Source organism: Anser cygnoides, chromosome 1 (assembly GCF_040182565.1).
Source record: "Anser cygnoides isolate HZ-2024a breed goose chromosome 1, Taihu_goose_T2T_genome, whole genome shotgun sequence".
Lineage (NCBI taxonomy): Eukaryota > Metazoa > Chordata > Aves > Anseriformes > Anatidae > Anser > Anser cygnoides.
The window spans coordinates 115,241,597-115,255,902 of record NC_089873.1 but is presented as its reverse complement, the minus strand read 5'-3'; the positions used below and the strand labels follow the sequence as shown (position 1 = coordinate 115,255,902).

General features: G+C 38.0%; 1 protein-coding gene across 2 annotated transcripts in view; it reads right to left on the bottom strand.

The window, feature by feature from the left end:
• The window catches only part of DYRK1A (dual specificity tyrosine phosphorylation regulated kinase 1A), a 91,485-nt gene that overhangs the window by 52,540 nt on the left and 24,639 nt on the right, over positions 1–14,306 (bottom strand). For both annotated transcript variants that reach the window (XM_066978717.1, XM_066978713.1), the window contains exon 2: positions 8,661–8,739. In XM_066978717.1, coding sequence (XP_066834818.1) covers positions 8,661–8,670 — 10 coding nt within the window. In that variant the 5' untranslated portion in view covers positions 8,671–8,739. The remainder of the gene's footprint in view (positions 1–8,660; positions 8,740–14,306) is intronic.

Below are 14,306 nucleotides of genomic sequence, written 5' to 3'. Positions count from 1 at the left end.
CATGAATACAAAAATCCTGAGATGTTAGAAAAGATGCAGTAAGACAAGGTAACAGTGTTGGATTGTGTACCAAACTTCATGCTGGAGTCTATGTTCACACACGAAGTGGATTCAATAAGACAATGAAATGTTAGTGACTTTGTAAAAATTTCTTCTAAGATTTCCTGAATTTCTTTGAAACAGTCGATGTAAGAATAAAGAAACAGGTCATAGCATAAGCTACCAACCTGAGGGAACATAGACTTAAAGATCAGAAAGTTGAGACATGACAAAAAAAATACAGAAGAACTAGAACTAACTGGTACAAGCAGAACTTAGTACCATGCATGTATCCTCAGTTTTTTAAAGCACTCTTAATAATTAGTTTGTTATGAAAATACAGGCACCCAACAGATTGCCATGGCTGGGGGCAGGAGGCAAGGTGGAAATCAAGAACAAATCGCTACATCTGAAACAAAATTACTGCCTCCTGTTCCATCTTTATAGCAAATATGGTAGAGAGCTGTCCCTATCCACAATATAAAAAGAAAATCTAGATCTTCAAAGTTATTTAGGTACTTAACTCACTAAAACGTCAACAGTAATTAGATCTAAGTATCAGTGCAGTGATGGGCCTCAGAAACAAGGCCTCGGAATATCACATCAGTCGATCAACATATGTTGTGGTGCAAATTATCCACTAACTTTGTTGCCAAGATAACTGAAAGGTCGAAACAGCAAATTTCATGTCTTACCACCATTCATAAAAACAAATGATTGTTTCTTGCTTTCTAATCTAATCATTGCCCATAACAGTTTATCAACAAATATGCAATTTTGAAAATAGAACATCAAGACGAAAATCTGAGAATTAAACATTCTCAGCTTCAAGTTATTTTCCAAATTTAATTATTTTCCCTAATAGAGAAGGTTTTAGCTAGACTCATGTAGATTATGCTTGAACTGCATCTAGTGACATAAAACATCTGATAAAGATGCCCTTAAATTGTCTTATAGAATTATCCATATTAACAAGTATGGATTGTTGATTGCATATTAAGACACGGAAATCATTGTACAACCTGGCGAGAGGAACAGGAACACTTACTCCCCTACATACATCCAGGTGAAAAGCTCCACAATCAAGTTTTAGATGATCCTATGTTTATTTCACAAGCTGGTAATATACCAGCTTGGTGTAACAGTTGGCATCAAGCTATCAGAACGAGCACAGTCACCACTGCCTGAAGTAACATTTTATATAAAGGTACTAATAACTGTATATCAAGGGATGAACTGAACTGACTAAAAACAGAGAAACGGCAGTTTTTAAGATGCCACAATGCCCAATTTCAGCAAGAAACATGAACAGTATTTACATAGTTCCTCCATCCTACCTATGTGATAAAAAAGCACCAGCAGAATCCCTATTAGGAACTATCAAGTACTACTAAGGGCAGGCTCTTAAGAAAGCCATCCTAGGGCTTCTCGCACTGTATCTTGAAACCTAAGCCCTAAAGAATATGACTGTTATGAGATGGAGAGAGAGGACATTTACATCTGAGTGCATAATTTATAAAATAGGAGGCACTAAGGAATTAGAGAAGTGCGTGTTTAACTCAAGCTACTATTAAGGCTTGTCTAGTGCTAGAACTAGTCCAAACTGTTTAGGACTAGTTTAGGACTGTTTAGGGTATTCCGTCTCCACAGAGAGCAAACCCAAATAAAGCTATTGCTGCGTGCTGGTACCAATGGAAGATTTCAACCCCAGGATGTAGTTTAGGAACGCAACGCGTGAGACATGATTCTTAGAAAGCTGTAAAGGGCAAGCTCCTGAACTAGCACTGCCTGGTGCTGAGTTCAAGGGAAGAAGCTCCCTCTGTACCGAAACTGCTGGTCCCTCTGCAGGAGGCACGTGGCTGCGTGTCACCTCACAGCCCCTGCCCCACTCCTAGCAGCACTCCAATGCCTCCAAGCTAGGCACACAAAATCACTTTATGAAAGAAGTTTGCTTCTCCAAGCACACAAACAGGACAAAAAAGCTCTGTCTGCTGTACAGCACGAAGCATAAAGCACAAATGCTCACACTTGCAAACGCCAGAGCCAGAAAGTCACCGTGATGTAGCACAATGCCGAGTACATTCACAGCTCTAAATGCAGTCTGGCCGCCCGATTACAGTCTGGCCACCACAAGAACCTCTACTTCTCATTCACGAGCTGAACACTCCGACACCACAGGTGACTTTTCATTACAGCTGCTCATCTGGTGACTTTAAGGGCTTTAGAAAGACTTTGTAACTGTAGTATTATGTTCATTGTAGACTGCAGACATTCTCAGTGGACTGAACAAAAATTCTGGAAATAGGTAAACACTTCCTACACATATAACAACTTTTATAATAGTTAAGATCATAATTCCTAATCTGAACTTTTGTTCAAAATCAAATATTTGCTCAAGTCTAAACGAGTCTTTGCTCTTAGAAATAGGTAACAGAAATAAACTTCAGCCTTGCCATATCACAAAAGCTCAACTGTTCATCCTCATTCTGAGAAAATGGCCTCATCACTTAATACTTTGCTGAAAGTACTTCCAAAAAAAAGTTTGTTTTTAAAAAGATGGCCACATAAATCAGGATACACAATTACTGTTCCAAGGTGTTAAAACTATTGATGTGTATCTTTAAGACATTTACATCTGAAGCATTATGGAGCAACATGAAGCTTCCTGAAGTGCATGCTTGATCTGACTCCTGTCCCCTGATGGCCCACTGAGCTGACAGCAATGCAACTCCACCAAGACAGGAGAAGGAGGATCAGCTACAGCAGCTGAACTCTGTATCCCTCCCTCTCCCTGCTCCTCCAAGGAAGGCAGCTGTTGTTGGCTCTGCCATCCAAGGCCCCCACAAGCCCCATGGAATATTCGTGTCAATCACCCCCAACCCACAGCCTAAGAACGAGTATTTCGATTCATTCTGCTGTAAGGCACAAATGAAAGTTCCAGAGGTAGAAAAACCCGAGACAACCACTAACATACCTTTCTACAGGAATTCAAACCTATCAGAGTTGCTCTCTCTTAAGGGGAAGCAAATTAAAAACCAAAACCTCTAAAGATTTTCTATTCCAGACGGTTCACTCTGTTCCTAAATAAGAAAAATAGCATTCGCTATAAGGGCAGACTTCCACAACAAAACCCAGAAACAGCGGGGTTTTTTTAAATCATTTGTTTCCTCTTTGGGGAGGACTGAGGCTGAAAAATTCAATCTTCTATATCGCAGGTACTAAACAGTTCTGGAGGAGGGGAAAAACTTTTTTTTTTCCTAAATAGGCAGCTTCTTTTTAAATATGGATGCAGAAATCTAACTTTAGCTGTCCAGGTTTTCACATTTCTGATCTCAGATGCAGAAAGTAGAGCATTAATCTAGTCTCTTGACTTCAAGGTTATCATTCATTGAGGTCAATGACTCCATCTCTGAAAAGCAGAACTTCCACTTTCAGCATGGTAACTGTTGCCTTTCAGTAAGCAACTGTGTTCAACTCCTTTCTGCCTGCTTTCTCACAGCTGCTGGCAGAAAGCTAACAGCCAGAAAGACAGCACGAACAGCTCCTGCTAAGGGAGTTACCTATGTAAAAATAGTGGTTAACTCTAAAAGCATTCTTATTCATGCAAAGAGCTCACTAGCCATCTATATTTAAAACTAATACTGCTAATAAGCAACCCTGTCTCTTACATTATTTTCTCGGCATCTTCCTTTTGGGGGATGAAAATGAAAAAAACCTGCACACTCAAGACCTGAATAGCCGAGACCGACTGCCTGTAACGAGAGAGTTAAACATGTGACAAAGTTACTGACAGAATCAGTCCAACTGGAATAAAAGTCACCAACCAGAAACAAAACCAGAACCAGCTCATGCCATGCTTCAGCATGGAATTAGCTCATGGGCCAAACATTTGCTCCTTTTTAATCCAATTCTGGTTTTATGCCAACAGCACATACATCTCACAAAAGGGACTCCAGGTATGCAGTTACCTAAGTGGAACCACAGATAGTAGCACGTTCATCAGTTCCACAACAACTAAATCCAGGTAAGCAAGAAAAAGGTGATGCCCTACTAAGTTTCTGACATTTCCTGGAAAAAGTTGAAACAGCACTAAACAAACTACCTCAGAGTCTGATTGGCAAATCTAATATAATGTAAAACAGGGGAACTTCAAAATAAAGAGCAGCAATATTAGACAGTTTTCTTCTGATTACACTTTTTTATGACTTTTTTTAGGTTTGTTTGTTTTTTGTTTTTTTGTATATTTGCTTTCAATACTCACATATGAAACATGCTTTAAAACAGTCACAGTTTAATGAAATCTATAGCTGAATTATTATGGATATAAGACGTGAGTCATGGCCCAATTCTAAATCTTCATTCTACTCTTACATAAACCTAACACCTGAATACTTGAAAGAGTCATCCAGATCCGAGAACTTCCCCAAAGTCTTTATTCTGCATTTGTTAAATTTTAATAAGCAATGCAACTGGGGAAAAAATAGCTACAACGTAAACATTTACTATTTCATTGTTCTAGCACTGTTGCTATTGAGTAGTATTGGAATGGGCTTTTTTTTCTATTTTCCAAACATGAACATTATTTTTAAAAGGTTAAGAACAATAGGATCACTTCCAATGTTTCTTCAAACTTGAATATAACATTTTCACATTCCCTATCACTTGCTTGAATATCAACATCTCTGGTGTGTTCAATATAATTTCACAACGAACACAAGAATTTGATAAAGTTATTTTGATGTTTTCAGCATGAATGACGTTTTTGATGCACATCCATGAAAATGTGAATGTGTTCAAAATGAAGTTAATATATGATAAATTTTAGTGCACAATTAAAGATAAAATAACCTTTCTATACTTCTTTGTAATGATGTTACATGATCAAACCTCTGGATAATATCATGTAGGCACAAGAATTGGACAAAATATTATAGAAAAAATCTATATAAAACATAACTGATAAGTTATCCTATTTCCTTGCTGCCCTTAACATACAGAAATGCCCCGATGTTGTTCAATGGTCTTGTGGGAGACCTAAATCAGGAAGAAATATCTGTTGTGTTTTAGTATAAAATTCATCACCACCAAAAAGCAGTTCCGGACATGCAGCCATGCAATGTTTTCCTTCCCTTCTGCTGTCAAGAACAGCACTTCTCCAACAGTAACTGTTACCAGTTACTCTGAGAGGATCAGCATGTGGTGATCGATTCCTTCAGAATGGATCCTTCCGGATCTCATACGTCTGGTTTAGTAGATTTACACTGGTCCCTTATACGCTCAACTGAGAGACAAGTCCTTTTCTGGCACAGGTCAAGAAAAGACAACAGGCTTTAAGCTCTTCAAAAGCTTAAAAGATCAGACAGTTAATTATTCTTAATTATATATTCCTAGGCCATAGCTAACAAGAAAAAAATCAAAGCCAAAACAAGGAAGTTCTTTGTTTTAAAACCAATCCATTTTTATAAGATAACCTCTACAAAGAGAGGGGAAAAAAGTACCACGAGCAACAACAAAAATAACCACACAGTTCTATTCTACTTGGCAGGTGCAGCACAAGACGTGGCAATCAATTTTAAAATATTAACTTTCAAATGCAAGATCAATCCTTGCTTGTACATACACAGCACAATCCCAAATCTGATGCTACCACACTATAAAAAGTAAACAAAATTGCTAGTACAATTATCAGCATAGTTGTAATATTAATAATAACTACCACTGTAATGGCAGCAATAGCATTGCACTTACGGTTCCAACTTTTCAGACACTGCTCTGGAAGAGACTGACTCTCAAAGACGTAAAAAAAAAAACCACACAAAAGTACACATTCTGAGAATACACTTTTAACACAAACCCCATTCTAAGGCATCACCTTTGTTGTTATCACATATTTGTAATGCACAATCGTGTCTGAAATATAAATTTAGCTCTTCCTATAATGAATTGAATGCCCAGCTTTGCTTTTTGCAGAGTACTTCACAGAAAATCCATGTAAGTCCTATAAAATCTTTAAGTTAGCAAGACTGACAAAAAGCAATTCTTGAAAGTCTTTTAGTCCTCCAAGCAGTTCCCTTCTCTGATTGTGTCCTACATAGCACAGGTGCTAAGAACGCAGCAAAAGATCCCTCTCTCCTTTCTGTGACAATGAAACACATCACCATCTTTAAAAGAAAAGAAACAATATACTGAGGGACACAGAATTATGATACAGCTCATATCAGTGCATAAAAACTCCTGCCCATGGAAGTTCTAACGTGCACCGCTCCATAAATAGACGTGCTGTAACTTTGTTTTACCTACTAGTTCAATCAGAAAATAAGATTCAATATCACCATTTATTTGTGCTTTCATTTTTTTTTTGAGCAGCGTATCTTAGAGCATTATTTTCAGCTTAAATGGTGAAGTAAAATTTAAATATTCCAAGACGGAAAGAGTGAAAAGAAAGTTCTTCCTGAGGGGGATTGTTTTCCTTGGTTATACTGCAGTTAATTCTAGGGTTTTTGAGTAGGTCAGTTTCCAGTGAGATGAAGCGATGCCCACTGTAACAAAGAATTTATTTATTTACCCTATACAAGCTCTCATTCTTTACCCAAGGGTAGCTTAAACATTACCAAGCATCTCTGAAACCCCAGATCAGTCACCCTCAGAAGCCGCACCTTGTTAAGAATGCAAAAGGAACCATCCTCAGTAACCACAAAACCTTTCAATTTCTGGCCTGAGCTCTCACAAGCTACTTTGAACTTGAGGCAGGTATCAGAGTCATCACATGACTCTTGCTGTTACTGTACTAGAGAATAACTGCAGTATTTTTTTCATTTTAAGGTACACAAATCATCTTTATTCTTAGAACCCCAACATATGGCTATTGGCTCTCCTAATAAATGGAGAGCTGCAAATAAATCTTACTTGTTCTATTTCCAACTTAAATGACATATCAGAAGCCCAAAAGTCTTTGTCAAGATACCACCGTCTTTCACTCTGTACTTATCATGAGACATCTAAATGAAGAGTTTGGGCTTTAGAAAACAGAATTACTACTTAAAACACTGCCTTAAAAAATCCTGTATACATTTCTATTCTTAAAGCTCATAATTCTACAAGCTCACCATCATCAGAAAACCTGACCAAAACTGAAAGTGCTAAAGTTTTACTTTAAATGTGATTAATGTGTAAAAATACTAAACTTAATCCTGTCAAACAGTATAGTGGTTCTACTTTATATCATCATCTCTCTGTTCCATTGTGGCATGAATACTTTTAAACTTGCAAACCTCTTTCTCAGTATTTAAGTTGGGCTATATTTTAATCTACACAGTAATAAGCAAATGACATACAAACTAATAAGTTGCTATGACTGCCAACTTGAGAGAGCTCCTCAAATTTTATGGGACATAAAAAGATTCACTTTTAAGACTTCGACTGCTATTCCTCCATAAACATAACAAATTAAATATCATCCCCTCCGAATATTTTTCTTTCTCCTCTTCTTTGCCGTACCTCTTTTTATACTTTTTTTAGGACCAGTTTTACTTGACTTATCAACATACAATTTACACACATACAACTGAAATGAACGAATGCTTAGTTTTCGTAGAATGCAATATCCACTTACAGCATCTTGGCCTTAATCCAACATACTCCATGTAAATATACCCCGTAAAGCTGTTTATGCATGAACAGCTGATGCAACTGAAAACTGTCAATCAGGAGATGATCTGCATGCATACGTAAACGTATCTAGCTTTTTTCCTGACCTCAGGGATTCATCGGTTTTAAAGCAGAGCAAGCAAATGCAAGACCTGTCTTACGCGTACTTCATTTGTCACAGGCCCCACAACGTAAGCATTACATTGTTCTGCAACTTAAATATGGGCACATAGGCAAACAGACCTACACCAATCCTCCTGTATAACACAACTTCTACTCTATTTCTGTTGATCATGATTTTTCATGTCAAAATATTAAAAAAAATATTCAAGTATTTCCAGCAAAACAGTACTGCTACAAGTTATTTAATCTGCAAGTACACATGGGACTTATTTTGCTTACCAGAAAACAGAAGAACTTCCTAAAACATCAATTTTAAAAATGAGTAACGAGTTAAAGATGTTCAAAGATCTTATCCTCAGTTCTTGAGAAATCTTACAGTAGCTGGACATAAACACGTGAGGCATAATGAACTCTTAGCTATTTGTTTGGTATGCTCTTTCAGATGGATCCATAACACTTCTTTAAAAGGAATTTAAGGAAAGATTGAAATAGAGCATCACAAAACAGGTGACATACTTCTCTTGCTAAGCAGGCAGCATTAAAAGGGGAGATAGTAACAAAGAAGAAAAGATGAAAAGCAGTACATTTAGTTAGCATCCTTAAAAGCAAACCCTTTTTTCATAAAAGTTTGGACACAATATTTCCATTCAGAGAAACCATTTTCTTCCTGGTCAGTTACAAAAGAGTTTAAAAGGTCAAAGTAAGATTTCATAAATTCTACAGTTTCTAAAATATCCTACTAAAGTTGGAATGACACAGTTTTGGGGGTATAGAAAAAGTAAAGTGAATGAAAAAGTGTTTCAAGAACGTTAAAGGTTTTCCCTCCTAAAAGTCCATAACAACAAGCTCACCTGTATGCATCGTCTTCTTTCAAGTCTCATATCATCCTGGGGGGTTGTGGGGACAGGGGGAGTCCAGCAGGAAACAACACTGCAAAATGAAGAAAAAATACGAAGTATAAATACAACCAGTAAGATATCTCAAGAAACGTAAACCTCTGTTCTACAGGATTCACATAATGCCTAGTTCAATCCTAGCTACCAGGTAGAACCACAGAGGTAATCCTAGGAAGTTCCAACAGGAAATGAAGTTTTCCAAAAGCTTCCTAAAAGTAGAGGTGGACATTATAAAGACCATCTTGCAGTGACGTTAATTGTTAGGAAAAAATGAGCTGCCAAAATTTCGAGGATTAACATAACTTTCAACCCATCATTGAACATTTCTGAAAACTGAGGTAATCCAAACAAACTTTTCTCAAACCTGCAAAATTGAAACTCAGAATAGCATTTGCAAAGCAAGGCTGAACTTCTGTGGAATTTTGCCAAATCAACAACTTACAGAACTGCAAGTGCACATAAATCCACAATGTACAACCCCACTTTTCCTCCTATGACACTGAATTAGGTTCACCTTACACTAAATTAAAAAAAAAAAAATGCTCAGAATGATAAAATTACAACCTTCTGCAAGACAAGGAGATATAAAAAGGTGAGTTTCCAGGAAACTTCGCATAGAAGTTACAAAGTATTGTGTGACTATACAAGAAAAAAAAGACAAAAACAAAAAGCACCATCTAACCAACCCCTGGTCAAAGTAGTTTTCAACGATTTGCTTTTCACGCGCTCTCCAATGAAATGTTGGTACTATAGAACCGATGCAGACATCAAAAGCTCTCACTAACAAATGAGAATGTTAGTGAACTTCAGCAAATTGCTTAACAGCTCAATTAAATTGTAGAGTCTAGATTATTACAATTTAAACACCTCCCAATATATAACTCCAGAAAAGTGTTTCTAGCCTGAAATGCACTTAGGTACTGCAATTTGAGCAGAAAATACTGCATTTCACATTCATTTCTTGATCAACAATAACTGTGTAAGTACTGCATCTACCCTAAGCCCAGATACCAGTTCTACCACCATGCCACAGAAGCATGACATACACACACAAAAGCAAGTGGTGGTAAGACAAAGAATTACTTTTTCAATACACATAGCAGTATATGCTGCAGCGGGTTGTTATTTTATGAGCAGGTGAATTATTGCTGTCATGCCTCCAAAAGAGGGAGGGGGCAAATAAAATCTGGCCACCCCCCACCACAAACCAACAGCCTTAGTTTTCCACCAGCGAAATTCCACAGACACCTTGAACATCAGTGCCATACCCTCGGTAGCCGTGACCTTGGCAAGGCTGATGAGTACTGTCTAAGGCTACACAGGATCCTACAAATTAGGTGCTTACATGCCTAAGTTGCTTCAGTTTGGATAAAAAAAAAAAACTCAGCCTGGTACTTGTGCTAAACGTATACACCACACAAACAGAAGCAGTGAGTGGCTTGCACTAAGCTTAGCCCAGCTAAACTGAGCAGTCACCCACCTGCATTCAAGAACAAGAAGAGAGGAAGGAAGACCAAGCTCTTCTGTACACTAAGCAGTCACCAGATTTAAACAAACAAACAGCAAAAATCCTCAAGTGCTAGGTACGTCCAGCCTGCATTGGTATCTTAAGGCCAAAGAGCTGTATTCCCATTTTTGAAAGCTCTCTCTAGCCAAGATTTTTTTTAATTGCAGTATCTGTAGACACTAATATTAGAGAAAGTCTTTCCAAGAGAAGCTGTGAGGTCTGGAAACATCACTGTTTTGTCTCTGCCACCTTGCAGCTCAAATACAGAGAGGATTCCCTCTCATTCACCTCAGCACAAGGCCAGTTTCAATACTGTCAGCCTAGTTCAAACTATCAACAAACATAGTTTGAGCAATCCCAGCTGATTTTCAGCCAAAATAGATTGTAGAGCATTCATATAGAGACTTCTGCCAGCCCTGCACCGGGCGTGGTAAGCTCCAAAAGAAGCACATTAGAACATCTCCAGTGCTTTCCAACAGCCTAGTGCTGTACCAAAGCCACGGCAACTCCAGCAACATACAGCACAGCGCTGTCCCGGGCAAACAGACTGCAAACTTTCTATTCTGAAATATAAGAAAAGGAAACCATTTAATAACAATGTGCCATCCAGCAAACACAGAGAATTTCAAGCTATAGCTACCGAACTTCACACACAGCTTATTTTGTCACAGCAGTGAACCACCTTCATCCATCTGGGAAGCTCTGCCTTTTGCTGATTGCAAATTAATCTCAAATGTTTTTAAGATCACTTATAATGCTAACTCTGAAAAAGTATCCGCCTTGCAAAGGATTGACAAAGGTATAAAAAAGGAGAAACCAAACTGGAAAGGTATCACACAGAGACCTGAATAATTTTTGAATTGAGAAGATGAAGTTAGAGCTACAGGCAGTACGGAAGAGTTGCTGATGTAACTAAAGTCATTAACAGCTCATTAACAGGGAATCTGTACATCCACCCACCTCATAGCTAACCAGCAGAACATGCCCATCACAAACTAAGGCATTTCTTCCACCTGCTTACTTTAGTGGGACAATTACCAGACTCTGAAGAACTGGACCACTATTGTGGAAGTGGGGACCTCAGGTCAGGAGCAGAAAGGCAGGTGGGTGTCTGTCATAGTGCTGTGTTCTAAGAAGGGATCCACAATATAAAAATAATTTTAAAACACCAGCCCAAAACAAAGATAATGAGTTTCTGTGACTGTATCAATAGCGCAGATACACAACATAAAAGGGTAACATTTTAAATTATTTTTTTCTTTGTAAAATAGATACAGTCAAATCACATAATAGCTGCAGGGGCAACACATTTCAACTGTCTTCTATCATGCCTCTGCTTTGCTGACTTCTTAAAACTGAAATGACCTTTACACAGCCCATAAAAAGGGCTGCCCCTTTTAGATGATAAATTGATGATGAGAGTAGAACAAAGAGCAAATCCCACTCATCACACAGTCTGCAAGGTCACTACTAGAAAAGAAATGGATCAATAACAACAATTATTGGGCTTCAAGAACCCAGCTTGATCTACTGACTGGTACGTAACAGAAGTGAACTGGGTTTAAAGAAGTAGAAGAAGAGATGACAAAGGTGTTGAAGAGCAAATTATTGGAAGTTGTACAGCAAGCAAAAGAATAACTGAAGTATTTCATTTAAATGAAGAGAGCAGTTCTTAGAAATCAATTGCGTACGAAGCTACCGTGCTAAAACCGTACTTCAAGGTTTCATTTCCTGTTTTAATTACAGCTGTTCTTCATCTGTCCTTACCTACACAATGCTCTTCTGAACTCTTCAAGGTATAGATAATGGGATTACCCTCCTACTCAAAGCAATTCCACATTCATGAATAATTTCAAGTGTAGAGTTCAACTTTACTGCAAAATATTTAGTTAAATTAACAGAAGGTGCTGAGCAAGCATATTTTATCCCAGATCATACTCCATATTGTAAAGATGGTGACTACAACAAACATCAAGCTTTTACCTGTCCCTAACCTTTTCTCACACTGGAAGCTGAGTTTCCCCATTAGCCTCTTTGAGGATGTGTGCATTATCCCACCCTACTCCTCAACAGCATTCTCTCCTTCCTTCAAGACACTTAATAGCCAACTCACTTGCCATTAGGTTCACCGTAAACCAAAGCTGGTTTCAGAGCAGACATACATACAAAAACCTAACAATTAAAGTGCAAAACCCATTATTAACTTCTCTCTAGAGAGGTGTCATCATCCTTCCCCGTTTCTCTTTTCTTGTGTTTGCCTGGATATCAAATTAGATCGTGAGTTTTTGCAAATGGGGACAATTTTATAACATATGAACACAACAGGAATCCAGTTCAGCTGAATCTAAGAGCAGCAGAGCAGCAAGTTGTGTTTTCTTAAACTTCAATATTTCATAAACCTAAAAATGTAGGCAGTCGTATAATGTGTTGAATGTTTAGTTTATGTAATAGATATTAATTTAAAGCATCTTCAATTCAAAGATTGTTCCATCCACTGCAAGCATGCAAAGTGTTAAATGCAACAACCATAAACACCTTTTTAAAAGAGGTCACATTTTCACTACAATCTTAGTTTCGTTTCCAGCATCCATGAAGCACTCTTTCATGACAAATTTAAATGACAGTTTTCAGAACATCAATAACAGAACACCTAAGAGCTCGAATTAAAAGATAAGTCTGCTGGGGAGGGTTTTACTTTTTATATTTTACTAATTAAAACACTTCCGAGAGAGATTAGTTGTCCTTATTTGGTATCACTGCATTGTAAGATTCTACATGAAACCTTTAGTGAAGAATTGGAGGATTGTGCTAATACCAACCAAGTTCAGGAAGTTCTTTTTTCCTCCGTGAAAGGTTATTTTGTAACTTCTCTGGTACTTCATGAGTATTACTTGAGAAATCTCTGACACCCACTGTTGTCTGAGACAAACATAATTCAGGTCACTGACCTTCAGCAAATGCAAGCCTGTTGCTAGCAACATAAAATAAAAATACTTGCTGAGACGCAAAAATACTTATTTATTTACTGGTAAAATTATCCTGAACTATACACCATTATGTTGAAATGATTACCTTGAGATGGTTAACACGCTGGAATATAATGGAAAGAGACATACATAAAGCAATAAAATAACAATTTTGTAAGCTTTTGTTAGTCTGCATCTCAACAGCGTGCTCTTGAAACCCACGGACAACAAGTGATGCTGCTCAACACAACATACAGGGAAAAAGGTTCACCAAACAGATTTGGTACATTATTTAAAATACTGCATAATAAAACATGAACTAAAACCAATACTAATGGACTTTTTAATAGATAAACAAATCCCAGGGGGAATTTAGCTAGTTGTTGTCAACTTTTAGGACAAGTTCCCAGAGACACACAGTTGAGGAGCTCCAGAACTGCTGTTCTGGAGTTTGCACATCCATTGTGTTTTGTTACTATAGCGGTAAAACCCTGCCTGTTTGGGTATACAGACACACATCTGGTCAAAACACACAGGTAATATGCGGCACAAAGTGGAGCCCAGGAGGCTCCCTCTGAGCCCCAGGCAGCCCTTCTGTGCTGTGCGGGTGAGGAGCCCTGGCACAGGCTGCCCAGAGAGCTGTGGGGTCTCCTCCTTGGGGATCTCCAAAAGCCGCCTGGGCACGGCCCTGGGTGGCCCTGCTTGGGCAGGGCTTGGAGCAGGTGGCCTCCAGGGGTCCCTTCCCACCTCACACATCCTCTGAAATTTAGTCAAATTAGAGTGACTGCGGGAAAGCTATGGTAACACAATTTACTTGCTGTATATTTCTTAAGTATAAACAATGCGGTTTAAATGCTATCTCCATTGCTCCGGACAGCAGTACCGATCCTCAGTTAAGAAGCTATCTTTAAAATGTTAATTTAAAAAAAATACCACACAGCAGTATTTACTGCTTCTCTTTACTTAGGGTAAAACAGACGTGATGTTATTTTTCTTTCGTTCTCTTATATGATTGCATTATCAGGCTTCATATATCTCAAGTACTACACAGAACTCAGTACAATGCCTCACGTTCACACAAAAAAACAACATACACAATTAAAAGTACATATGGCTTCAGCATATAAA